At 28.6% G+C, this 27,250-nt stretch overlaps 8 protein-coding genes across 12 annotated transcripts; 5 read left to right on the top strand and 3 right to left on the bottom strand.

The window, feature by feature from the left end:
- Positions 1–3,215: 3,215 nt before the first annotated feature.
- On the top strand, positions 3,216–4,847 carry Secp43 (tRNA Selenocysteine associated protein). Of its 3 annotated transcripts, XM_035086056.1 has the most exons (5): positions 3,216–3,277; positions 3,340–3,424; positions 3,674–3,871; positions 3,962–4,487; positions 4,564–4,847. In XM_035086056.1, the coding sequence occupies exons 2-5, from the start codon at positions 3,383–3,385 to the stop codon at positions 4,686–4,688; spliced, it is 891 nt and encodes a 296-aa protein (XP_034941947.1). In that variant the 5' UTR covers positions 3,216–3,277; positions 3,340–3,382; the 3' UTR covers positions 4,689–4,847. The 3 variants fall into 3 exon arrangements, with proteins under 3 accessions (XP_034941947.1, XP_034941946.1, XP_034941948.1); XM_035086055.1 differs by having other exon boundaries at positions 3,218–3,424; XM_035086057.1 differs by lacking the exon at positions 3,340–3,424 and having other exon boundaries at positions 3,219–3,277.
- mRpL18 (mitochondrial ribosomal protein L18) lies at positions 4,775–5,796 on the bottom strand. Its single transcript, XM_035086058.1, has 3 exons — positions 5,378–5,796; positions 5,193–5,306; positions 4,775–5,115 (listed from the first exon to the last, which is right to left on the bottom strand). The coding sequence occupies exons 1-3, from the start codon at positions 5,572–5,574 to the stop codon at positions 4,878–4,880; spliced, it is 549 nt and encodes a 182-aa protein (XP_034941949.1). The 5' UTR covers positions 5,575–5,796; the 3' UTR covers positions 4,775–4,877.
- Positions 5,797–6,005: 209 nt separating this feature from the next.
- On the bottom strand, positions 6,006–7,725 carry Gmd (GDP-mannose 4,6 dehydratase). Its single transcript, XM_035085713.1, has 7 exons — positions 7,640–7,725; positions 7,324–7,566; positions 7,049–7,244; positions 6,731–6,963; positions 6,436–6,651; positions 6,295–6,363; positions 6,006–6,229 (listed from the first exon to the last, which is right to left on the bottom strand). The coding sequence occupies exons 1-7, from the start codon at positions 7,691–7,693 to the stop codon at positions 6,167–6,169; spliced, it is 1,074 nt and encodes a 357-aa protein (XP_034941604.1). The 5' UTR covers positions 7,694–7,725; the 3' UTR covers positions 6,006–6,166.
- Positions 7,726–7,914: 189 nt separating this feature from the next.
- LOC118068586 (palmitoyltransferase ZDHHC3) lies at positions 7,915–11,125 on the top strand. 2 transcript variants are annotated; one of them, XM_035086077.1, is made up of 8 exons: positions 7,915–8,076; positions 8,194–8,232; positions 8,408–8,520; positions 8,619–8,804; positions 8,885–9,021; positions 9,504–9,588; positions 9,669–9,881; positions 9,992–11,125. In XM_035086077.1, the coding sequence occupies exons 3-8, from the start codon at positions 8,440–8,442 to the stop codon at positions 10,151–10,153; spliced, it is 864 nt and encodes a 287-aa protein (XP_034941968.1). In that variant the 5' UTR covers positions 7,915–8,076; positions 8,194–8,232; positions 8,408–8,439; the 3' UTR covers positions 10,154–11,125. The 2 variants fall into 2 exon arrangements, with proteins under 2 accessions (XP_034941968.1, XP_034941967.1); XM_035086076.1 differs by having other exon boundaries at positions 7,915–8,232.
- Positions 11,126–11,569: 444 nt separating this feature from the next.
- Positions 11,570–13,693, top strand: LOC118068425 (uncharacterized). 2 transcript variants are annotated; one of them, XM_035085815.1, is made up of 2 exons: positions 11,570–12,046; positions 12,351–13,693. In XM_035085815.1, the coding sequence occupies exons 1-2, from the start codon at positions 12,038–12,040 to the stop codon at positions 12,615–12,617; spliced, it is 276 nt and encodes a 91-aa protein (XP_034941706.1). In that variant the 5' UTR covers positions 11,570–12,037; the 3' UTR covers positions 12,618–13,693. The 2 variants fall into 2 exon arrangements, with proteins under 2 accessions (XP_034941706.1, XP_034941707.1); XM_035085816.1 differs by having other exon boundaries at positions 11,570–12,057.
- Positions 13,694–13,980: 287 nt separating this feature from the next.
- On the top strand, positions 13,981–16,420 carry LOC118068446 (GATA zinc finger domain-containing protein 11-like). The gene is made up of 3 exons (XM_035085862.1): positions 13,981–14,231; positions 14,510–14,565; positions 14,671–16,420. Exons 1-3 carry the CDS (start codon positions 14,205–14,207, stop codon positions 16,328–16,330), a joined length of 1,743 nt encoding a protein of 580 aa, XP_034941753.1. The 5' UTR covers positions 13,981–14,204; the 3' UTR covers positions 16,331–16,420.
- A 3,977-nt stretch (positions 16,421–20,397) lies between these two features.
- On the bottom strand, positions 20,398–21,102 carry LOC118068526 (uncharacterized). The gene is made up of 3 exons (XM_035085993.1): positions 21,053–21,102; positions 20,837–20,895; positions 20,398–20,760 (listed from the first exon to the last, which is right to left on the bottom strand). Exons 1-3 carry the CDS (start codon positions 21,065–21,067, stop codon positions 20,481–20,483), a joined length of 354 nt encoding a protein of 117 aa, XP_034941884.1. The 5' UTR covers positions 21,068–21,102; the 3' UTR covers positions 20,398–20,480.
- Positions 21,103–23,969: 2,867 nt separating this feature from the next.
- On the top strand, positions 23,970–25,689 carry LOC118068460 (uncharacterized). Its single transcript, XM_035085878.1, has 3 exons — positions 23,970–24,089; positions 24,240–24,292; positions 24,383–25,689. Exons 1-3 carry the CDS (start codon positions 24,078–24,080, stop codon positions 25,452–25,454), a joined length of 1,137 nt encoding a protein of 378 aa, XP_034941769.1. The 5' UTR covers positions 23,970–24,077; the 3' UTR covers positions 25,455–25,689.
- Positions 25,690–27,250: the final 1,561 nt, after the last annotated feature.

Raw genomic sequence — 27,250 nt, 5'->3', positions numbered from 1 at the left:
TATCGATATTTTGTATTCATTTATTTTTATTATTTTACCAACTTCTGAGAGATTTATTTTATGATAACGGAAAAAAATTCCACAAGTCACATTTTTATATATTGTTACCAAGAATATTAAATCAATGTGAGTACGCAGATATGCCCAGATAAAAATAGTCTACCCAATAATATGATTTTGAGTGAACATAATATTGTTCGGATTGCAAAAAACTATTTATTGAAACTCCAGTTGATCTAGGTACAGAAAAAGAGTAGAAAAATCTTGAGATACATAAAATTTATTTATCTCTACATATCTCACTTGAGTTTATAACAGTATTACTGTTGCTTTATGTGACTTAATCCATTATTCTAGAATATTGTGCTGATGGTTGACTGAAAGTAGTATGACAATAAATTGACAGTACAGTAAGGAAAATATTCACCCTGAAAACATGTACATACGACCAACAACGATGACATGTGTGGTATGTAAGAGCTTTAAAAAAAATAGGAATCACGGAAAAATCTGTAGACTACGCCTCGCTAGCTATGAATACTAAATCTTACTGTGAAATATTTATACCAGATGGACGAATAAATAGAAATTATTTAAATATTCAAGTGAAGACTTGGTCAAATATTTGATTGTTCTAATAGAGCCAGTTCTTAATCCAAGTAAAAGTAATTACTAATCATTTATTTATTGATCAATTTATTTATAAATTTTTTAATTACTTTATTCTAAAAATATTTGAAACTTTCAACAAGTTTATTAAACGAAACGAAAACAATTGTTCTCAGAGGCATTGTTATTTTCCATATATTTTTTGTAACTTTAATTTAAAATCCACTTTGTGATCCTGAATGTCAAAAAAAGCTCACCTACACGAAAGAATAATTGAATTTCCCAGAGAAATACACAATAAAAAATGGCCTAATAATCCTTTCAGCCAAAAAGAGAGATAAAGGATTATAATAAAATTCGAATAAAAAATATGAGGTACATTTATAAGAGAACTCATCTTTGTTATAAGAAATTCAAGAGAAGTGTCGTGCATTTGAAAGAAGGTTCTTCCGGGTTCAAAGTAATCCACCCAAGAAATTCCTTTGGTGACACGCCCAAAGTAGCTGTTTCCGTTTCTCTTAACTGTCGTTGTCGTTAGGTTCGTTTGGAAATTGCATACGTGAAGAGTATCCACCGCAAGACGACACTTTATATTAGAAATAGCGATGTGACGAGATGAAAGAGACCGCGAATATGTTGTAAAGCGAGTGCTCAGACTAAGGCGAGAAAATGTAATACAGTCATTTAACTTGATCCGCACATTATAAATAAAGCTGAAGATGGTGATACAAGAATGAGTTGATGCTGGTTGATGTCAAAAATTTAAAGACCACACGAAATGACTATTCTAACTTACTGTGAGATTATACACATGACCCACAGATTGACAGAAATTATGTATGGAGTCTAAGCAGGAGATAGACATCTGGTTCAATGTATCCGACCTTTGAAGATTTTCGTAGATCACTAGCAAGAATTGTCTTTGTCAGGTGTCAAATATTCGTACATGTTAACTACGAAATTATCGACGGGTTTTTTCCCCGATTGGTGTATGCCGGGTCATAGCATCTATTATTCCAATTAACTGAACTTATGTAATGATCCTGCTGATTGTCGATAATGATGAGGGACTACTGAAACCAGCTGCTTGTGGAGAAATAATTGAACACAGTCATCTGTAATGCATGTTGTTAGAATAGAAAATCTCATTAAATATTTTAATCTCAAATAAATATGTGTAAATAAGTTTTTTTTTGATAGCTTCCTTTGATCAATATAATTACAAACTCCAACAAAATAATAAAAATTGAGTATCAACCGATGTTTATCTGATAAAAAGTTTAAAATCCTGCTTGGTAAATTGTAAAAAGAAACCATCTTCTTTCTCAATTCTAAGTACACAAGAAATAAATTGCTCTTTTCCCTCTCAATAGTGTATACCCATTTCAATAGATTCCCCAATTTCAAAGAGACAAAGGCAATTCGGGCGGAAAGGATGATATTGGGCAGAGAGAAATCGATTAAATGCAAATGCAGGTCCATCGAACAGCTACGTATCGGTCGTTGGAGTTGATGGAAATCATTTGAAGTTTCTGAATACACATACATGCACATGCATCAGCATATTTCTTATACAGCAAACGATTGTTTTTTAAAGCATGAGAATGTACTAAAAAATTCTCAAACTATTTACTTTAATGATGTGACTGATTTCTTCTTTTTTTGTTGTGGGTCATTAGGCACGGTTTTCCAAATTCTCGACATGATCCTTCATTTCCGTATGCACATGTTTTACATTCCTTAGTAACCAGTTCACACGATGGAAACCATCATCAAACTTTCAAATGACTTCGTCACAGCTATATAAGTTTTATAATTGAACTTTTTTTTGTTGGACACTAAAATAATCATACCATTTTCTGATTGATGTTTTGAATGATAATGGAAAATTGATAGAGTTATTTAAAGATTCATGAACTAAAGTCTTGATGTTTTTGTCATCCTGGATGTATATTTTTGTATCAAAGATTATTCAAAAGCATTCCACGGCAAGGAATTATGTAGATAAATTTGAGCTTGCAGATTATTTCCGTTCTCGTGTGAGGTCTCTTGCAACATTACACGCATTTATCCTGTTAATCCGAGTGGATTTTAGGGATCACGTACTGAGGATTCGGACGTGTACCAAGAGAAATTTTACTTCGTGTGGGTCACTATTCTGAATAAATCTTAACTGTTCTGACTATTACTTTGAATGATAACATGTATAATTAGAATGCATAAGAATATTTTTTCTATTTACTGATAAATAAAAAAAGCTCAACATAAATAATACACTTATATAGCTATATAGAGCAGCTTATTAATCATAACCCTATAAAGTATTAAATATTCATAAAAACTTGTCAATTCTTGCAGTTTGAAAAATGAGCATTACTTAACCTATTTTTTTAATATTTGATATGATATTAATAATAATGTATTATAATTTTTCTTTAGAAAGAATAATAAAAATTTTCATTTGTTTATTCAACTTTTTTCTCCTTCGATAATTTAAAAACTTTTCTATTTACTGTCGATAATGAAGAATATTTTCAGAAAGTAAAGCGGGAATTGTTTTTATCAACAGATCACCCCCCACTCCTAAATTCAATTGGAGTTACGAAGTTCAACCGAGGCAGACTTGTTTGTATACAACAGATTGGCAGTTTTCGAATCAGTACAAATTGTGAGCAATTTTTATTTAAATATTTATTTGTTTTAATATTATTTTGATATTCTGATTTAAAGTGAGTTTTAACTTTCATAACGAGATTAAAAAATCATCAAAATCATGTCGGGACCTATGGTTTTATGTCAACTATGGATGGGGGGTGTAAGTAATCATAAAATTTTGAAAAAGCTTATTTTTATTATATTTTAACATTAAACAAATTTTGAATCTTTACCAAGAAGGAAATTAAAATTTAGTAAATAATTAATGTAATGTTTTATGAATTTTGTGATCATTTCAATCATAAAACGTTTTCATGTCGTTCCAGAGAGGTTAGAATTGTAAGATTATATTACTAAGTTTGTCAATTACAATCTTTCTAAATAAGTTTCGTTTGATTTTCATTTGTAGTTGGAACCTTATATGACTGAAAGTTTTATTATGAATGCTTTCCACAAAATGGGAGAACAACCACAGACAGTGAAGGTTATGAGGAACCGGTATACTGGTGAGCCTGCTGGATATTGTTTTGTTCATTTTCCAACAGATGAAATGGCCTTAGATGCAATGCATAAATTAAACGGAAAAGTAATTCCTGGATCTAATCCAGTAAGTAACTACTATTTATAATCATTCTTTGAAATATAATCGTTACGATGGTCATAAATTTTTCATTGATATGAATATGATTTATTTCAGGCTGTCAGATTTCGACTGAATCACGCAAGTACTACAGGTAAACCGACAGCAGATCGTGAATTCAGTATCTGGGTTGGTGCTTTATCTACAGATGTTGATGATTACTCATTATACAGAGCATTTGCTGCCAAATATAATTCTATTAGAACTGCCAAAGTCATTTTAGATAGTTCAGGATTTAGTAAAGGATATGGTTTCGTACGATTTGCTAATGAAGAAGAACAAAAAAATAGTTTAGTGGCTATGAATGGATATAAGGGATTAGGAACAAAATCTTTAAAAATTTGTAATGCAGTTCCAAGACCCTGGAATAAAGTCCCTGGATCCACTCCACCACAAGTGTCATCATCAGATTATTCGTCAGCTAACTCGAGTACTGAGACTTATAACTATTATGATACTTCTTCGTACTGGAATAGTTACAGTGCATGGCAACAAGGATACTCTGAGAGTGAACCAACTTCTGATGTCTACAGTACTTATCAATCGGAGCACAAACCTGAAGAAGACGACCTTGAACTTATTGGTAATTTTTAAATTAGTTGCTTACATTTATATAAGTAATGATTCTTTTTGAGTACTAATATATTGATTTTTTCCAGAACATTCTATCCCTATCGACATTGATAAGCATAACAGAGAAATGATTGAACAAGATTACAATTTGTGGGATGCTTTAGAGAGTTCAAAGTGGATTCCCTGCGACACTCTTGAACTATGTTACTGAGTTCATATGTTAATTTACTCGGTTAAACAACATAAAGGATGAATTTTAATAATCTCTCAACTCATAATTGTAATATTAAATAATGTATTTTGCATTTTTTAATATAATTATTTCTTGTGAATAAAGTTACACAAAATTGTAATATTTTAGGTATAATAAAGCTACTTTATTTGTAAAAAAAAAAAAAAATTAACTTTCTATAACTTCCCATGGTTTTTCAGGCCGTAAATTATCCCAACGATTTGGTTTTACATATCTCGAAGGTTCCTCTAGTACAATTCCTCCTTCTTCTATTTGATTTAAAGCTGCAGTGAGCTTTTCACATTGATTTAATTTGGGATCTACGTACAAAAAATGTATTCCACTTTCAATACATCGTTTTGCTAAAATTCTGCCAAGATTCAAATAAGTTGAGGTGTCGGTACACCTGAAATTAATATTCATTTGATTATTCAATATATGGCCTAAATCATCTGTTTTTACTGATTTTATTTAATCATTAACCTGTATAAACGTTTTTTGATTGTCCATTCTTTAGTTGATACATCAAGAACTTTTCCATTCTCAAAATGTATAACTTCAAAAGTAGTATTCTTTGCTGACGAGTCAATAGTAAATCTGTAATATTTAATATCAAATCATTATTATTGGACCATAATTTTATAAATAAATTCTTGCCGGTATCTTACTTATGCCAATATGATGGAATGTGTTGTTCAAGAAAATAACCAGTTGGTTTTAGAGCTATTCTCATCAGTTCTAGATTTCTTGGATTTCTGTTGTTAATGTGTTGACAATTTTCTAATAATGCTGCATTATTATGAACAGCATGAGCTTGTATTCTTGATATGTTTGCTAATAAAAGCCGACTTGGTACCTTATTCATTTTCACCTTTTGAACAATGTTTCTCAATTAAATTAATGATGATTTATTACTATTTTTTTCACTTGAATTATTCACAAATTAAAAGTTCGATTTTAATTGTTTATCATTATTTTTTGAACTTTGATATTCAATAAAATTACGAGATTACTTGCTCGTATATCCTTTAAAGAATCGAATTCGTAGGTTATGTGGCGCAGTACATGCATGAGTGATCAACAGTCATACATACACATGCATGAATATTTTTGGAGTAAATGAGAAAGTATAATGTAATAATAATCTTCATAGTAATTAACATAAATAATTAGAAAAAATTATCATAAAACAAGGGGTTCTTTTAATTTTATGCATATATTTATGTACGTGCATGATTTTTTCATTTAACTGTTATATTTAAAATTTTTCATTTGTAAAGTTTGGCTAAGAAATAAGTACAGATGCTCTTTATCTATATTTATATACATATATATTTATAAAATAGTTAACACTTTGATTATGGACATTCATTTTTAAATTTCAGTATAGTTGCACTTAATTATAAAAGCCTCAGGAATGACTTAATTCTTAAAATTGTGCGTAATACTGGCTTTAATTAAGCAGTTGGATTTTTTTTCATCAACTCTAAGTCTGCCTTCATCATATCTTTAACTAATGCCTGAAATGAGAATTTTTGTTAAATATATTTTTAATTTGATATTCATTCTCTTACACTTGACTTACTTCAAATGTGATAGATGGTTTCCAACCAAATTTCTCTTTAGCTTTAGTAGCATCTCCAAGAAGCATTCCCTTTCAAGCAATTATGAATTATTTAACATTTCAATGTAACATGTCAAAAGCAATTTTTGTATCAATGCTTACCACTTCAGTAGGACGGAAATATCTAGGATTAACCCGTACTAAAATTTTTCGATTACTCTTGTCAAGTCCAACTTCATCAACACCCTCACCTTCCCAAATAATATCAACTCCAATATATCGAAAAGCTTCTTCGACGAATTCTCGAACGCTATGACTTTCACCAGTTGCTATAACATAATCTTCAGGTGTTTCTTGCTGCAGCATCATCCACATTGCCTAAATTAACATAATATGATTGAATCATTAATATTTTTTCTTTCTTTACTTAAAACAATTATATGTATATAAAAAATACCTGCACATAATCTTTGGCATGGCCCCAATCTCTTTTAGCATCTAAATTACCAAGTTCCAGGAAGTCTTGTAAGCCTAAATGAATTTTAGCTATACTCCGAGTAATTTTTCTTGTAACAAAATTTTCTCCTCTTCTAGGACTTTCATGGTTAAATAGAATTCCATTGCACGCATATAGACCATAGGCTTCTCGATAATTTACAACTATCCAGTAGCTATAAATTTTCGCACAAGCTGTCATGCAATAAAAAAATATGTTCATGTTATTTATTGATATGTAGTTTCATAAACTTGATTGTAGTTTGTGAAAATAATTTACCATAAGGAGATCTGGGATAAAAAGGTGTTGTTTCACTTTGCGGTATGGTAGAAATTTTTCCACCATAAAGTTCTGAGGTAGATGCTTGATAAAATTTTACAGATTTCTCCAATTTACAAGTTCTTATTGCATCTAATAGTCGAACTGTACCAATTGCATCAACTTCGCCTGTATATTCACTTAGCTCAAAACTCACCTAAACATAATTACAACAATTTATAATGCAGTAATTAAAAACTTAACAATACTGAAGTTATTGAAACAAATAAAATTACTTTAACATGACTCTGAGCAGCTAGATTATAAATTTCGGTTGGCTGGACAGTTGCAATAACTTTGACTAAACTACTGGAATCAGTCATATCACCCCAATGCAATTTCATTTTTTCTTGTCTATGACTTTTTGGATCAGCATAAAGATGTTCAATTCTGCCAGTATTGAAAGAACTGGCTCTTCGAATTATTCCATGTACTTCATACCCTTTTTCTAATAGAAATTCAGCCAAATATGAGCCATCCTGAGTGGAAACATATTTGTTTAAAACAAAAAATAAATTATGTTTACAAAATACAATTCGAACTTTGACTTACTTGCCCAGTAATGCCGGTTATCAAGGCAACACGACGGTCAGAATTTGTTGTCATTGTTATTTCTGTATTATTAGTTACTTTAATTAAATAATTATAGTCTCTATTTTAATGATGGTTCAAATATGTGTATTTAGTTGACGTGGCCTAGGAATTCAACTAGATGCCGGTTGGTTGTTGACACATTAATACATGAATTCTCTGAGAGCAGCGCTACTGTCTTTGCCACCTAGTGTTGATTATAATTACTTTTATAGAATCAGTTCAAGATGGAAGAAAACAATAACTTCCTAATTAATTGAAAATTCTTTTTTCGGTATTCCTAATTATGAGAAGTTTATTAATCATACAAAAATTTTTTTTATTTTAAAAATTATTCCGTTTATTTGAAGGTTATTTTAAAAAAATTTACTTCTCCTAAAATTAAATTGACAAGACAGGTACAGTCAATTTATAGCATGTGCAATGTTGTTAATAATATTTCTGAGTTCTTGTGAATTATTTCATAAATTTTTTGATATATTTTTTTTATTTTGATCAATTAAAAATGCCTTCAGTGAATAATCTTTAAAGTTCTCAATTATTATGCTGAATACGTAAGTGACCTTAACATTACATACATATCATTAATTAATTTAAAATATAAGTCAATAAAACATAAATTCTATACTCAACTTATGAATTATTACGTAAAAATTATTTAAAAAAAAATATTATATTGTATTGATAAGCAGCAGAGCTCATAAAAAATAAATAATTTTATCAATGTAGATCGATACGACGGTGATAATAAATATATCAAAATGGATTATGAGTATATGCCGATCCAAAAGGAGCGAGACATTCACAATCGATGTTGTGGAGGAAAATTTTGGTGTATTAAGGTACTTTTTTATGTCAATAAGTTACATTTTTGATAATAAATAATAAGTAATAAGTTATTTATAATATTTCTTCAATAAATAATTTTTTTATTTTGTAGGATATATGCGGAATAATATGCGCTATTTTAACCTGGCTTCTAATCATTTATGCAGAGTTTGTTGTGATGGCAGTGATTTTAATTCCAAGTATTACTACACTGTATTCAAGTTTTAATATGGCATTGTTTCAAACACTAGCATTCCTTGCTTTTGCATCACATTTAAAGACTATGTTTACCGATCCAGTAAGTATTGATTTTTTAATCACTTGTTATTCAAATAAAATTTTTAGATTTCCTCAGATTCATTCGTATTTTTGTCATAGGGTGCTGTACCTAAGGGAAATGCAACGAAAGAAATGCTCCAACAAATGGGATTTAGAGGTGGCCAAGTAATTTTTAAATGCCCAAGGTGTTGTTCGATTAAACCTGATCGTGCTCATCATTGCTCTGTTTGTCAAAGGTATAAAATTTATTACTCCCAAATTAAATTTCAAAATATCAGTGCTCTGCAATGGTCTGAGTGCGACCCAAAAGGTCCAGGACTTCCCAGTGGAAAGAATGAAAAGATTTAGCTAGTTTACCATTTTTTCCAGTTCTTTGATTCTGCATAAAAAATGGCTGGACCGATTTTGCTGGAAACTTAATCAGTTCTGAGTAATTATGCGTCGAATGCAATTAGTCCCATGTCAATATCATTTTTTGTTCCCGAGATAATTAAGACGAAAAATAATTTCGAATGCATGTACAAACATACGCACATCTGCACATACACACACACAGACGTCCACTTAAAAACTATTGTATTCGACTCTGGGAACCTTGAAACGTGGAATTACGTCAAAATTCGGGATTCGCAAAATCGGACCCATACTATAACTTTCCACTGGAAAGTTAATAAAAATGATCAAGTAATGTATTTATACAATTAATAACAAATTTTAGATGCATAAGAAAAATGGATCATCATTGCCCATGGGTTAACAATTGTGTTGGAGAGAATAATCAAAAATATTTTGTTCTTTTTACAGTAAGTATTTATTACTACGTTAATAAATTTTTGTTTTGAGATAATAAAATATTTTAAAATGAAATAAATTTTTTCAACAGTTTTATATCGCGGGAATATCATTGCAATCTCTTTTTTTGTGTATTCAACAATTTACCACTTGCGTCCGACAAGAATGGCGTGATTGTTCAACGTTTAGTCCGCCTGCAACAGTTATATTATTAATGTTCTTAACATTTGAAGCTCTTCTTTTTGCTATCTTCACTGCTGTTATGTTAGGAACGCAACTGCAAGCTATTTGGAATGATGAAACGGTAAGTAAATTGCATGGGAAAAATAATGAAATATTAAAACAAATACAAATCAGTCTAGTTGATTGATTAACTGTCGTTATATTTAAAATTTTATATTTATCTTAAAATAGGGCATTGAACAATTGAAAAAAGAAGAAGCACGTTGGGTTCGTAATAGTCGATGGAAATCTATTCAGGCTGTATTTGGAAGATTTTCTATTGCTTGGTTTTCTCCATTTACGTCGCCGCCAAATGCCAAAACTAAAATAGACTCTTATTTATATTCTGTTTAATTTATTTAAAACTTTCTTTTGAAGAGAACGAGATGTACATATAGAAATTAGTTTACAAAAAAGTAATCAAGACAATGACAGCAATTACGTTAGTTTTCTACTTTTTTAATTTTTTTAGTTAAGACATCACAAAAGTGAAATAATTCAGGGATTTGATATGTTTTCATACAGAATTTTTGAAAAGTAGAAACATAGACATTCTTAAACAAAAAATACGTATGATTGAAGCATAACATGAATATATACTCGAAAGTCAATTTTACGTATTTAAATGAGTAAACTAAGTAAAAATGAATTGAAAGTAGATGGAGATAATGAAATGAAGAACAAAAAAATATAATTTATAGATAAAATATTTAAACACAAACGTAATAAATAAATGGTATATTATGATTATTTAATGTCAAATTGACCTTATCTATCGCAACGGATACATAATTAAGCAATAGTGGACAAACCATGAAAAAATAATGACAGTGCCTTGTGAGGTTTTTATTCTTTATCAAAAACAATTCATCTCTAAAAATATTACTTTAGCTCTACAAATTTTTTAATCTAAGTGGCATGTTTTATGAAACAAAACTTATAGCGAATATTTGAATATTAAAATTTTTATTACAACTTGCATATTTAACACACTTATTTGTAACACTGTCATAAGCATAACTAATTGATTAAATAATTTATTTTTACTTTCTAAGATTACTAAGATAAAAAAGAGTAACATTCCATAAATATCTTCCGTTTACAAAGTACAAAAGAGTACATGTTCAACCTGGTTTGTTGATGTTGACAAATAAATTAGAACAAAAAAAATATAATTACAACAATTATATCGCTTAATTCCAGGCAGTACTTATTATCACTGAGTGATACATAGAATATATTGAGTGTGTCATTGTAAACATCAATTGTGCAATTTTTTGTATATTTTAAATTAATTAACACAGGGATAAAAATGTTTTAAAAATATTCTTGCTTATTTTCTTAAATAGTTGATTCATGATTAACCAAAAAAAGTAACCAATGATATAAAAGGCAAGGAAACCGGAAATGTTAGCATCAGTGAATAACACGTTTAGTAATTATTTATATTAATTATCAAGAATAATTTAATTTATGGCTCAATTTTTTTAATGTCATAGTTTTCCCTATATTTGATTATTAACTACTAACGAATTGAAAATTTATAACTATTATCATGAGTAGAAACCTGTTGCATTATATCTCTGTGTAGATTTTTAATCCAAATTAAATTTTATACTAATTAGGCGACAGAATATAAATGAAATAGAAAAATAATTCTAATTTATCTATTAATTAATAAATTAATTTTAATAATATATCTTTAGGAACACAGTTGATTAAACTAAAAATTTAGGAGAAAGTAAATAATTGTAAACTAAGAAACATGTGAGTTGAACATTTTTAGGACAAACAAAGGTACTATAATTTCTACAACCACAGATCTTGTCAACTGCTTCCGTTTAAATTTCTAATATTCAGTGATGATTAAATTTCATATCAGCTTTCGGGAGATCAGAATTAATACAATGTCGTAGGAGTTAATGTTTATTATTTTATTTCTTGCATCAGTCGACGCCAATATAAATTTAAAAGATTGAAAGACTACCACAACTTTCACTTTTGCTGGTGTAACTGTTCGTAGTTGGAATCATCGATCGTATGATTAAACATATCATATTATTAAACTAAGAAGATTTTACTTTAATAAACAAGATCGTCTATACACACTAATAATTAGATGTTTTAAATAACTAGTTTGATAATCTTATCAAATTGTTGATCGATTAAAATTCTGGATTCTCCAACACTGGTTGTTAGTGACAGTTAACAAGAAATCAACATTTAACAAGGGAAAAAATGAAGTTGGTGAGTACATGGTTTGTATCAATAATTTGAAAAAACTTTCAAAATCTTAATTTTTTAATGATTTAATAAATAAGAAAATTGTCATATTATTTTATACTATAGTAGTTTATCTTGAATATATCTCCATAAAACTTTTTTATTATTTATTAAGTGAATGGCTTAATTAGACAATTAGCTTCAATAGTTAGAGTCTTAGTAGTGAACTATAATATTTTTATATCCATGTAAAGAATAAACCATGATTAAAATGAAATGATTCTAAACCAGTTCTATAACAAATATCTAACAGTAATTTCTCTTTCAGTTTCTGTTGATCGTTTCAAGTTTCTTCATACTGGAAATAAACTCATACGATCCAAAAGATGAAAAGCTCAAAGATATTCTACTGCCGGAAGGTCAGTTTGAGGCATTCTACTTAAAAGGAGTTCAAAGTGAAGAAGAGAATGCAGTCCGACCACCTCATCTCCATGGATCTTTTCATGCACATCGTCATCCAGGTCTCGTAGGTGTACCAAATAGTGCAGCATACGGATTCCGTTTTGACGGAAAGCGTCGCTTTAATTATGATTAAGGGAAAGTATCATTCGTCGTTAATATCAAATATAATTAAGTGAGATTGTTGTACTAATGCGTATTATTTCTAATGCTTGTGAAAATCAGATAATCGTAGTATTATCTATTTGGGTTTCATCTCTACGATTTACAGAGCTATTGAAAAAAAAATAATGTATTTAAAGTGTAACATGCGTTGCGTGAATTAGTTAGCGATAAATCACAGAGAAAAATATCATTTTTACGAAAGTTATAATATTCGTAAGTAAGACTATCATTTGAGTTCCAATATGATATTATATTAAGTTCCAATGAGATATTATATTTATTGTATTATAATGCTTAAAGGCGTTCCTTGGAAGCTTTCATATATCATTAATGACCCTTTGAATTACTAGTCATCTTGATACACGATGCATACAGTTTCCGTTTTAATTATTTTCTAAAAATAAATTGTTTATTTAGTGCATTCTTTGAATATACTTTCTTATTTTTTTCTAATTCTAATTAACTCCAGATTCCACAAATTGCCGGTTGTTAATAAATCTAGTTGCCGAAAAGAAATCAAGAGTGATCTGAGTATCTACTAACCAATCAATAGAAAAAACAACTTGTGGTAATTATAGAAACTTACGTACATACACAGATCAATTGATATTCTACTTTCTATCAAACTGATTGAAGTTTTGTCAATCTATCCATATGATACTTAATGGACCAGTTTTTCTTTTAATGTACTTGAATATAATTACTATGTCTTCTATCTATTAAGAACTATTTGAGTACCATACTAGGTGAGAAAAAGACTTAAGTTAGATATGGAGAATCTTCATGGTGAAACTTTAGCTTTCATGTCCATTAAACAGGATGCAAAATTTGTTCCAAGAATTGAATAATACTTACATAGGTATTCGATTAAATACCTTTTTCAATTATCTATTGTTTTATTTACAGCTCTTTATTATTACTAATCTTAAATGTAGTTATTATTAAAACTCAAGAATTGCATGAATGAAAAATAATTTATTTATAATTAATGAATGCAAATCCAAAAATCATTATTCACAAAAAAATTTTAGGTAAATAATCAAGAATATTGGCTTAAATATCCAAGAAGGTACTTAGGTACTATATAATATTTTTCACCTTCAATTTTTATTGTAAACAATTTCTTTTTCTAAATAAAAGTGACCAAGATGTAATTGATTAAAAAATGTATTAATAATTACTCCATTGTTTTTATTGAGTCTAAGATCCATAAAATTGAATGAAAGTTATGTTTAAAGTATTGCGTGTTGAGAACTTTTTATTATCACTCTCGAAATATGAGGCAGTAGTTCAAAGATCTTTTTAATGATAAATTTAAATCAGTTTTAGTAAACTTTCTGCCTTGAGAGAGTGCCAATTGGGTAGAAGCAAATGACAGACTCTGGCCAGTTAACTATCATGTACTTACACATCCATTTGAAGGTATATGCACCAAATGCTAGAAAAACGTGGAACGTAACAAGGAAAGTCTTTAGAAGTTGCGGGAATATGATGCGAGGTGACAGTCGTGCAAGTAGTGCAACTTTGTACTTCGTCCGAGTGTGGGGTCCCACAAGATATGCTGAGGATTATATGTCTGATATCGGTGAGTGCTTGTCGCTTTACTGATCAGACCTCATCGATCTCTTCAACAGTTCAGACTGGTCTTTGATCGATTTTTAATTAGATTTAATTTTTATTTGAATGAGATTTAGTTGTGGATAAATGTGACATCAAGCATAAATTTTTTAAAAAGTGTTTCGATTTTCATGTGAAGTTAAAACAATGCAGTATACACTACTTTATTTAAGTGTAAATAATTTTATTTATATTTAATCGTTGATGGAAAAATATTTATTTTAATATATTCATTAATTTCTTCAGGTGGGATTACTTTTGTTATCCACTACAGTGTCAGGGGATGGTGACGTTCCGGGAGAGTAAGTTTAAGTAAAAATTTTGAAAGTTATAATTATTAACAAATTAAAAGAGAAATAATAATTACATTGTTTCTAAATAATAATAAATATTGTTATTTCTTGCAGTGATAATGTAAGAGTACCAAGAGCTTTAGTATTAAAGCCTGTAGTCAAAGTAAAAACACATCATGATGATGATGATGACGGGCCATTTGACTTCATTGCAGATTGGATATCTAAGTTAGTGAATCCACATAAACCGTCAACACCCGCACCTCTGCGATTACTTGTGCCTAGTATCAATGGTATATCCGACGAGTTATACATTGAACACTTGACGCCATCGCCTCATACGAAGAGTAGTTTTGTGATAATTCGAGTGTCATCTGATGCAAAAAATCCACCTCATGGTAATCCACCAGGTGGAGGAACGACACCTTATCATCCCAAACCAATATTTCCATCAGGATCTACAAGATTTATACCAAAACCATCGGGGAATTTCTTCCCTGTTGCTCCAACTGTTCCTTCTTGGCCTCGACCTTCAACGGCGATGGACAGACCTCTAATACCGAATCATATGAATGCTATGCATATGAATGCTATGCACATGAACAATCTTCATATGAATAATATTCACATGAATAATATGCAAGGATATGACTATAACCAACCTTCAAATTATGGGTCATATAATCAACGAAACTATCCAAATCATAAAAACTATATGCCAATGAAATTCGGACCAAATACTTATAATTTCAAACCTCCGTTTAGTCCACATCTGCAACCACCGTTCCGTTCCCATGACCGTTTTCCCCAGAATCCTTATGGAGTGTACGATTTTCATAATTCTATTCCTGGAGCAAGCGGAGGAAGTTTTCATCACGGAATGGAGTCATTCAAACCTACTAATTATCCCAGTTATTCATCATTTCCTGGAGTTCTCTATAATAATAATAGTCTACATACCTTGGGAAGTGAGCAAGTTAAAGTAACTCTTGAGAATGTTGATCTTCCTTTACCCCCCACCACAGCATTACCTTCTATATCTGATCATAATCAGTTGGATAATGTCAATCGTTTGGATAGAATGATATCAACGTCTTCACAATTAACTAATTATTCTACGAAACTCAAATCATCTACTACAACTACAACAACACCAAGTCCTCATTTAGAACAAAATAGAAATAATGATTTTAAATATAGCTCTCAAGAAATTCAAGAAATTTCTCCACCGGATTTACTACAAACTTGGAAAAAACTTGTTGCTGAGAATGAGGATAAACACGTGATGAAAATAAGCAAAGATGCTGAACTTCATGTCGATGAAAAAATGACGGAAAAAAGTCGACGAGATGTACAAAATAACACGAACGATAATCAATTAATGAAAACTAGAATTTCAGAGATGATTAAGAGAAGAAATCGGAAAACTACTACTAATAGAAGATCAGTATCAACTTTTGTAACTACTCCTGTTTATAATAGAAATTCAGATAAACGTGCGGAAAAATTAGTTGATAGGGTAACTGAAAAAATACAACTTGATTCTAGTGTTTTATCAAATAATGCTAATGATTTTTATAAAGTGGAAAATATTACTTTAAGAAGTATCGAGAATGTTATGAATTTAACTGCCAGTGGTAGTTGGAAGAATAGAGAAACTAGGAAGCCTGATAAATTGTATGAAAGGTTAAAAAATAATCATAATAAAAAAATAAGAGTTGTTGAAAGTGTAAAAAGCTCAGTTTCCGTAATTAAATCAAAAGATAAACAATAATAAATCTTTATAAAAATAAGAAATTTTGTTTTTATGAAACAAAAATACTCATAAATAAATAAAATATTTTCTAACACTTATAGAAAGCAAATAAATCCATGTAAAATTCTAAGAAAAATCTTGCTAAAGTGAGATTTTTTTTGTATTCATAAAAGTAAACTTTTTTTACCATCTTTAATTTGTTATAAAATTTTTTATTTTAATTAGTTGATTATTTAGTGAATTCTAACTATGCTTTCTAAGTGATATTAATCATACATTTATTTACAATTGTTGTAATAAATATGTATTTTTTTTTTAAGTTGAATAAAAAACAAATCAATAGAAAAAGAATGTTGAAAAAACAAATAAAAATCCAAAGATCTAGTTACAAGGAATGATGTTAATAAACTTAATAACTATATTTATAGAGCAAAAAAAAACCTAGTTTGTTTGTCTCAATAGTCAATTAAGTGAAGTAAACTGATTTTTACATTACTGATACTGATATTAAAATGCGATTTAGCTTTCACTAATTGCAGAAAACTTTTAATGAAAAATATCAATGAGGGTATATCGATTTGTGGAATTAGAGCACAGTTTAAATGACAGCTTTCACATTTCAAAATAATCAGAAAAAAATCTATTGACATGGCTTCCAGTTGAACGGAAACAGGGATCAGCTTGGATACATGCAAGATGACTTGATCAGCATTTATGATAGAAAGAAAAGTGCCCAGAGAATTATGCTATTTTTATTCTTTTTTTTTCAAGTTTTAGAAATTTCTCGAATTCATATCACGAATAGAAAAAAAAATTTTCTTTCATCATCATTACTAATATGTAGCATTTAATTATTTCACTCAAGCATTTATCTGAAGTGTTACGGATCGTCCGTACACGCGATAAGGGAATTTACTTAAAATCATGTTAAAATCATAAGTGAATTTGCTCTCTATTTCACTTTAATTTTCACTTTCAATTACTTATTGATAACTAGAATTTACAGAATAATCGTTAGTTTATATAATTAAAAGATCTAAATACCAGAAGATATTTATTTAACATAAATATGCAATTATACTAATTTTTCTAATCATTACTTAACATTTAAGTATTTGAAATCTATTCATTTATCTCTGATGAATGATTTATAATTAAAACCATAAGGAAAAAATTGAAAAGTGCATAAAATTGATGTGTACTTTCTGTTGATGTATTTGATGTCTCAATTATAGCTTTGATATTATTCCCTTCCTAATGGAACAGTTGCGATTTTTATTATTAGGATTTATAGATTGGTTCCGGTCATTAATATGAGGATGAGTATCAGAGTTTCACTGTATACTTTGCGGTTGTACGATTCGCCTCGCTAGTCACACCTGATATATAAAGCTGTGGATGCAGTTGCTACAAACGCAGTTAAACGATTTGTTTTATTTGAATCAAGTGCAAGAGTTCTTTTGTATTTAGAATTAAGTCAGATCGATAAATATGAAGACTGAGCACTTGGTGAGGATTCATGGATTGTTTCTTTTTTGTTCTGATATTTTTAGATTTAATTAATAATATTCAAAAAGACCAATATTAATAGAATCTATTTATCTATTTCAGTGCTTATCGACGTTTTTAATTGCAATGTTGATATTCCCTGATTTTTCAGACGGGTAAAAGTGGTTTTTTCTTAATTATAAATTAATACTTCTATCTCTTAAAATAATTGTAAATAATCATTATTGTGGATTAGAGATAATTTTTTTGTTAAATAAAACAATAAAATTAAGTTAATTTTCAAACTAAATTGGTGATCATTATTCTTAACTTATTTATTAATTAATATTTTTCAGGAAGAAAGTTGTCATTCATGTTCCATACCATGTGAAAAAAATAAAACATACTCATACAATTTATAAAGTAATTCCTCATCATTTCCATGAAGAGAAAAAGTATGATCTCCTTGATAATACAGATCATTTAGACAGTATAGAGCATACTGAAAATTCTGCAGTAGAGGATACAGACTTTGATAATTTTAGAAAATGATATATTTGATGTACTTCTATTGATACTGCCAATATTTTACCACCAAAGAACCAATTATGTTCAATGAAAATGTACAAATTCTCATTTAATGTACTTTTATAGTAAATTTTATTATTGTTGGTATTATAGTAATTATTGTAATAAAATATCACCGCCGTTATTATTATAGATATTAATATGATATTGTAGAACGTTAAATAAAATAGAATTTAAAAGCATGTATTTAGTTTAATAGTTCACTCTATACCTTTTGATTAAATATTTATTAAACAATATTTATTTTAAGTGATCCAATTAGTATTATTATGAAAATTATAAACTATTATTTCTAAATAAGAAATTAATTGTTTAGTAAATTTTTTTTATCAATGATATTTTTTGTTTCTATATCTTAATACAATTTCATTTAGAGTTCTCTCTAAGATAAGTATTTCAATTATTTTTTAATGACAAAAAATAAAAAAAATTTCTGCAAGATTTTTACTCCAAATAATTCAAGTGCAATGTCACTGACAATGATTTTACAGAAAAGAAATGAAATATTAAAAAAGTTATTTCATTTTCCAATCGTTTTACTCCAATTATTTTGTTCTTTGACAAATAAAAAGTATTTGCAGGAGTTCGTGCAGAACAAACGCTGGACAATCGGGAAAGCGACAAGGTTTTTTTTATTGATATAAATGCAGCTCTGGTATACCAATTGACTTTAAATTCAGTTGCACTACTGAAACGAGCGCATTTTCTTTAATACTCCATTAATCATTTCTCTCAACTATCGATAATGGTAGAGTATCCATTAAATATCGTGTATGTATAATTATGCTATATAATACGCATTCTTTTATTTTTTTTTAGAGAGTAAAGTGCTTCATTCTACTTATATTTACGGAAATTCTTCAGAGCTTTTGTGACGAGGATGAACAGTAAGTGTAAAAGTTAATAAGATAATTATTTAACGAATATGTCAGAAGAAAAAACGTGTAATTAATTTAATATAAAATAATTTAAACAAATTAAATAATTTTTAAAATAATTCAAAGTATTACATTTCAAAGTATTAGGGTTTTAGTGATGGTATGAGTAAAATGATAATTATAGTAATTAATTTCGACCGTTTATTTTTCTTTCTATGATGTCGTTAGTATTAAAAATTCATTATTTGAAGTAGAAAAAAAATTTTTTTAGTGTCCATCTACGAATCTACGTTCCAGAAATAATAAAGCATGATATTCACACAAAAACAGTGTTTATTCATGTCAAAATTCCAGCAAAGAAGAAGAAAAAAGAACATAGTCACCTAGAAACTTACCATGAAAACTGGAACAGTTGGGATGCGTATAATCATGGGAGTTACCATCAAATAGGAGAGAAAGAAAATGCTCAGAAAAATCTCATGAACTCGTTTCCTCCTGTATTTAACAACTTAAATCACCACAATCAAGGGCAAGGTCAAGATCCAATGCAAGGACATTATCCAGGTCAAAATTATGATCCAAGAATACCTTTTTATGATGACTACAAAGACTCCGGAAGCATGGAAGAGTCACCAAATCCACCAGGAGCTCAAGTGCCTCCTAAGTTGAAATTTGAAACTGGTGTAACTGGCTACTTCTATCCACCGCAATATGAAACTCATGAAGATGTTGATGACATTTCTCCTAATGATATTGAATCATATGAGCAACATGATTACAATAATGGTCATAGACAAGGTCATCATGTTGAGGAAGGACACCTGTATAATGATCTGTCAAATAATTTCTACAAGGAAAAGCTAGAGGAATCATCTGAACAACGAGGGGGATCTAGCTCAGAAAGATATAGTTATGGTAATAGTAATATCAACAGTGGGAATAACAATAATTACTTGTCAAATTTACGTATAGGATAGTTTGGAGTAATTTAATTTACCAATATTTGTACTTTTTATAATTTTGTATCATTTAATGCCAAATAATAAAAAACCTTAATTCAATAAACACTTTCAGAATTTATTCAATTTATTCATAAATTATAAAATTAACAAAATAGAAATATCGCACCATAAAATTAATCCTAATGGATGTATAATAATCATGATAATTATTCACAAAGACTAGTCGAACAATTTTTACAAAAAATTCACAATTTATAATGCATATTCTTCATAAGGAACACCACCAAGTTCATCACCAAAATCCATTTCTGCATATCCTTCATCCCAAAGCACTGCATCATCAATTCCTTCTCTTCCAATACCACGTCTTCCCCAACTGTTATGAATAATAATAGAGGTCGGTTTTTCCGGAGGAGGATAATCCCAATATTTTTCACTCTCTCCACTATCTTGATGTTCCACAAGTTTAGTGATTGTATGAGTATGTTTTATTGTTTTTATATGATAGGGAATATGAATGATAACTCGACGGCTAAAAAAAAATGAGATTATTTCCGATAACCAACTGTCAATCAATGTAATTAAAAATTAAGGAAATTCCAACTCACTGTACAGCTTCTGTTTGACTTATTGGATTGACTAAGGAGATAGCTAGTAGAACTGCAATCTAAAATTGAAATAAAAGACAGCATTAATTAATATCAATAATTTATCCATCACATTCAACATTTTTTTTTATTACTTTAAACTATCTGAGTTAATATATATTACCATTCCTCTCTAGATAATATTTTATTCAAAAAAAAATAAAATCCGGAACTCACCGTATATCCTATCATAATTATATAGTGTTCTTATCTGCTGTTAATACTTGTTGGAGGTACTGCTTTGGTCTGACACTTTCAGTGCATTAGATATTGCCTTTATATCTTATAGAAAGGAAATACTTGTAACTTTAGTGGAGACAGAATGAAAACATTGACTTTGAGTGAGGACAAAAGCATCAAAGAAAGAAAGGAACCATCTCTTTTTATCACAACATCATCAGTATTGTCCACAGAGCTATCAAACTTAAATACAGCAGTTGAGATACTTATTTTCTGATGTACATTAAATAAATTATAATTACGTGTTTATTTACTTTTGAAATTTTAAATCAAACATATGATTTAATGATCAGGATATTATTTAAATATTTTCCCTGATATTAAAGTCATTATTTCAAATACTATGTGTCTATATAATATAAGCATTAATTAAATCTTTATTAGTATCCGTAATGACGTCCTTTTTAATTATACGTAATTTTATAGATAATGTCAAGAGAGCCCATTCAAAACTTAAAAAGGAAGATGAAAGTTGTTTCATTATTTCTATGTCAAATAGTTATTTCTTAATTAACAATAAATATACTTATTTGTAACGTGTCATTGGAAATACAAATGTATAGCATGTCGAAGAAAAGATATAAACGTTTCATGAAGTAAATACCATCTTTATTAGTAGGTCTTGATAAATGCTACGATACAAGTTTATTTAAATGAAGAAAAAATTTTTCTTTTATCATTCAGGTAAATAGTTCTTTGTTCAAATAACTTTAAGTAGTATCATGATTTCTTTACTAACAATTTATGTCTTCATTACTGATATTGGCAGAAATAAATTTCTTATAATTATTGATGTTATTTCACAAAAAATATATCTAAGAAATAATTTAGTTTTGGAATGATAGTAAAAATAGATTACTTTCATAATGTTTTACTAGCTGTAGAGAAAGGAGATCAATGTGCTATAAAAGAGATTAAATTATATAAAAAATATTGATAGGAGGAGTTATTCATCCTAAAAGACAAAAAGTTTAGCAGCCTGAAGGATAAATGGCATATAAACAAGTTTTTAGAGAAAACAAAATAGATCACTAGGTATTTGATTATATGAGATTGATAATATTTTGTCTATGTATGATAACTTGTCATGGTTGGTATAACATAACTGATTTACATGCTTGATATGATTTAATAAAATAAAATTAAGTTTGCAGTGTTGATCAATCAAAGTTTTATATACTATAAAAAATTCATGAATAAAAGATGATCTGTTAGAAACATCTTCTAGAAAAAAATTGAAAATAACTATTGTAAATAAAAAGTTAAGTTGTCAATTTTGGTCTAGATTTTAGTTGATAAAAATCAAAAAAAATCTGGATGAAGACATCATATTAAAAATTAAAGCTATAATGATTAATTGGATTGATGAGTTTATTTTAAAAATCAATGCAACTAGTGATGACCTTGACAGTGAATTTTTTACTTAGAAAGCACATTAAATCCAGTAAAAATTACGGAGCTCAACTGGAATAATACGAAAAAGATCATGCAAGTAGGAGAGTTTAAAACACAACTTGTAATCAGAACAGAATTAATTATAGAACTTATGATTTGTAATCAAGTTAATGATGTACCTACACTACGATGAACTTCTTGGTAAATAAGAAATGTTAACTTTCATATACATTATTAAATGAAAAATGTGAATTGTTTACACTTATTAAAACGTGCAACTTGTCGTGATTCAATATTAAGTAAAATTAAAAAAAAATTAATGTGAAAAAAGTGTCAATGATAATGGTTGGTTTTGACCAAATAGTTTAAAACTTTTTACATGTTCTAATCTGCTTTTCACTCTCATCATTATATTGATGAAAATGTGAAAAATACTTTGAACATTTAACAAAATATGTAATTTTCTTTTTTTATGTGTCAGCAGAATTTTTTTTTTCATAATAGCAATAAATAAAAAATTAAACAATTTCTTAAGAGAAAGTGAGATATAGTTTTCCCATACCAATGTCTTTTTTTTTTGCTTATTCAAACAACGAAAAACATAACAAATCATTATCGAATTATCAGATACAAGTAAATCAACTCACAATTATGTTATGCTGAATAAAATTAATGTAATTTATACTTGTAGATGAAATAAAAAATTTCAGAGCACGCAAACTCTTTTTTTTAAGAAGAAATATTTTTTAAAATTATTCAATAAGTTAATTATACAATTTTGAGTTTAAAAAGAAAATTTTAAGTTTCGTAATGACCATAATCAGCTCCATTGAATTATAGTGCTGAGTTTTAGTTGCTTTTATAATTATAAAATAAAAAAAATTAATGAACGTGAAATGATTTACAGAAATTAAAATAATGAGATAGGATACTTTAAATCGATTACGAATGTATTTTCACTCTCGTATTCATCATAAAGGTGCACTTGTTTGCAACATTATCCCAGTCAACCATTACTGATTTCAAGTGAAACACTTTAAATTGTACTCATGAGTTTCGAATTTTTTTTCATGATAAAACTTGTATTATTCATACTTGAATAAAAATTATAGTACAAGTGCGAGGTAATTACTATTTTATCTCAACTAGAAGAACCGTTACCATGATCTTAACTACAGTGGGAGGGCCATGTATGCCTTCTCCTGCACCATTTTATCTTCTATAAAAGAGAAGTGTCTCACTTCTGCACTGCTTAGTAATGCGTCAACAAGTCTTGGAGACTAGTGATTATATACACTTGATACAATTGTCATTCAACATTTCACTAGTAAAGTGAAAAAATTAGTATTTATCTTTAATATTTACAATTAAAATTGATTTCATTTAAATATGTAAATTGTTAAAATTGTGATTAATAAAGTAATTCATCAAGAATCAAAGTAAAATTTTAACTGTATTAATTAAACTTTCATCAGCTTTCAACATTATTTATTATTTCATCAATTCATTGCTTTTATTGGTTTTGATTATTGACTTTATAGCTATTTAACGCTATTTTATTTCCATCATGATTTTAATGGTAAGTTGATCTATTAATTTTAATTTATTCGATAAAAGTATATCGACAAATATGAATAAAATTAATAATAAAATCATATCCATGAATTTATCTACATTCTAATTATTTATTTAATAAAATTTATTCATTAAATTATTTTATAATTTGCAGCAAATTGGAATTATTGCATTGGTGACCTGCATTCTAGAGTTCAGTGATGCTCAGTAAGTAATATAATTAAACAAATAATACTTATTGTTCAAACTAATGAATTTTAAAAATAATAAATTTATACAATTTTCGTTTTTTTTCAGAAAAAAGGTAATATTCTTGATGCCTCGACATGTGAAAAGATCTCATGGAACACCGTGGCGTCAATTTATTCGTCCACCTTTTTTAAAAGCAACACAATTTCTTGACAATGAATTTTTACCAACGCATCATCCAAAACAAGTTCTTTTACCCGGTCATCCTAGACCCAGAGGAATGGTTCAGTTCAATAAACATGTACCACATGGAGGTGATGATTTTGATCAAGGTCATGAAGAGGTCAATCACGTTATTATACCCCATGGAAAAGGAATAACACATGCAATCTCATTTGGAAAGGGATACATACCTCATGATGCTTTGATGCACCATGCAGGATTTACCTCTTCATCAGATTCTCATGAATCTCCTGATGATTCTGTCAATTATAATTCACTCACACCAGTCTACATAACTCCTCAAATGACTCAACAAGCTGACGTTTACTATCAAAACAATGAAGCTGATCAATATCATGATGAAATACAAGATAGAAAAATTGATGATCTTCATGTGAAATTTCTTAAAGCAAAAGCTATTGCTGGAATAAATCCTCAAGTCTCTGGAAAGTTGATTGTACATCAGGAACAGCCGAAATCTAATGGAAATAAAGCGTATATTTTAAGAGATACAATTAATTTTGATGAATACAATAAAAAAGTAGCTGAACTTACTAAATCATGGCCAACATCATCTGGATCTCAGGGACCTGTGTTATCGACTGGAAGTCTTGGAATTATTTCTGTAAAACCAGAATCACTTTCACCACTTCCACAACTTCCTCAGATTCCAAAGCATACCCAGCATAACATTGGCGATCACCCGGACACTTCGAATATCATCACATCGATTAATTTACATCCTCCGCAAGGATATTCTGTTAAAGAAGAAATTCAAGATATTCCACACGATTTTAGAACAATGCCCATACAAACCAATCCAGTTCGATTGCCTACTTCGACAGGATTGCATGTCGTTCATCCTTTCCAAAACCCTGTTAACCAAATTTCTCCAGCATCAACTGCTATTCCTGGTTTTTATGCATTGTCCGGCTATTCTGGACTCCTTCCAGGATAATTTGAAAAACTTTTATTGTATTTTAAAATATTGTATTAAGTTTGATTTATTGCCAAAGGTCTTTTTATTTTTTTTTCAAGTCAATTGTATGTCTGATAGTAACTACATTGTCCACTTTACTTTTTAGATTTCATGCATGTTTTATGTCTGTTAGTTTGGAAAGAATTTACGTAGAATAATTATAATAAATTACTGTTAGAAGTTGTTAATTTAGGAAATTAAATACGTGATATAGGCTTGTAAAAGAAGAAAATAATATATGCTTTAGAATATTTTAATGCACTTTCAGTGGTGTTAAAAAAAATCTCAACCAAGCAAAGTATTAATGATTATGCTTATTATTATTATTTAATGAAGTTGTTATATTTGTTAAAAAAATTTGTTAGAAATCTGCATATATTTTGTTATATATTTTATACTACACCACTTTGTTATAGAAACTGCATTGTTAATAAAAAAAAAAAAATTAAATGTCATAATTTGTTGTTATTTCATAGAATCTTGATGAATGAATATTTTTTAAAACTCTCAATTTAAAAAAAATTAGTTAATACATTTTTTTTTTTTTTTTGATTACACAAAACGAAGTTCAATGTATTTAAAGGATACTGACACGTGAAGACATTGGCACTTTCACTGCTGGAGTGGATGACCAGTTGAGTGTTTGAAAGTCTAGAAAGTTTGTTGCAATAAGACGATCATTTCTCGCATCTATCCCAATCCCATCTCATGTATAAATAATTCAACAAACATTAATAAGTTTTTTTATAATTCAATATTCATACCTTTATAGAAAGTTATTGAAAAAAGGAATGTTGATTACATTTGACAAAAAACAATAAAAATTCCATTCACATATAACAAGATAAAAAATAGATAAAAATGCTATTTTTCTATAACAAATATGGGAAATAGCTACCACTGACCATGAACGATCTCATGGTCGAGTTGATGATCTTGGCACTCAACATAAAAAGGTTAAGACAAGTTACTTGTTCTCAGACATTCTCCAGTCACATTGTGAGAGGGAAAACAACGGAGTAGGGATTTGTCGGAGTAATTCAAAGCAAGCGAAGCTCCAATGGATTGCAAATGCTTCTACTTTTATTCAATGATGAGAGAAGAGAGTAACGGAAGTGCATCGATAGTATCCAAGTTTAATGAACTTTGGCAGGCTTCAAAGATTCAATTTACGATAAAAGTATGCAATCGCCAATTTAACCTAAAAAATCATACCTGTAATTATTTGGAGAAAAATTGTTACTATTCAGTGTTGAATTAAAAACATCTTGGTATGTTTCTAAAAGATGAATTAATTAAAAAAAAGAATGAATTATTTTAAAAGTGATTGAAATGTTATACATCATGTATATATGATATTTAATTGAAAAAAAGTATCACGAAAGGTGATACTGTTTATGATATGAACTGTGAAAGAATAGTAGGTTAATAATAGAAATAGAAGGAGAGAAAGGTGTTGTACTAGAAGACTAAATAAGTACAGTAAAACAAATCACGTAATAATAAGTATCTCATTGCCAAGGCCATTTCTCTAAGATCTGGAATTAAATTAAGATATAAAATCTTGATGGTTTAAACTTTATTTCAATACGTGAGAATTAGGAAAATATCATCGAATAAACAGAGAAAGCTTTTGATGATGTTGATGATAAATTTGATATGTTAACTAAACTATTATTAATGAACTATTTCATTGTGATAAATCTAGAATGAAATTTATATTAAAAAATATCTTCACTCATTTTCTCGTAATACATTTTTATATTACTCGCTAA

This window comes from Chelonus insularis, unplaced genomic scaffold (genome assembly GCF_013357705.1).
Source record: "Chelonus insularis isolate UGA/USDA-ARS -01 unplaced genomic scaffold, ASM1335770v1 contig_3_pilon, whole genome shotgun sequence".
In the NCBI taxonomy this organism is placed as follows: Eukaryota; Metazoa; Arthropoda; class Insecta; order Hymenoptera; family Braconidae; genus Chelonus; species Chelonus insularis.
Note: the sequence above shows the minus strand (reverse complement) of the source record. Positions and strands in the feature narration are given on the sequence as shown.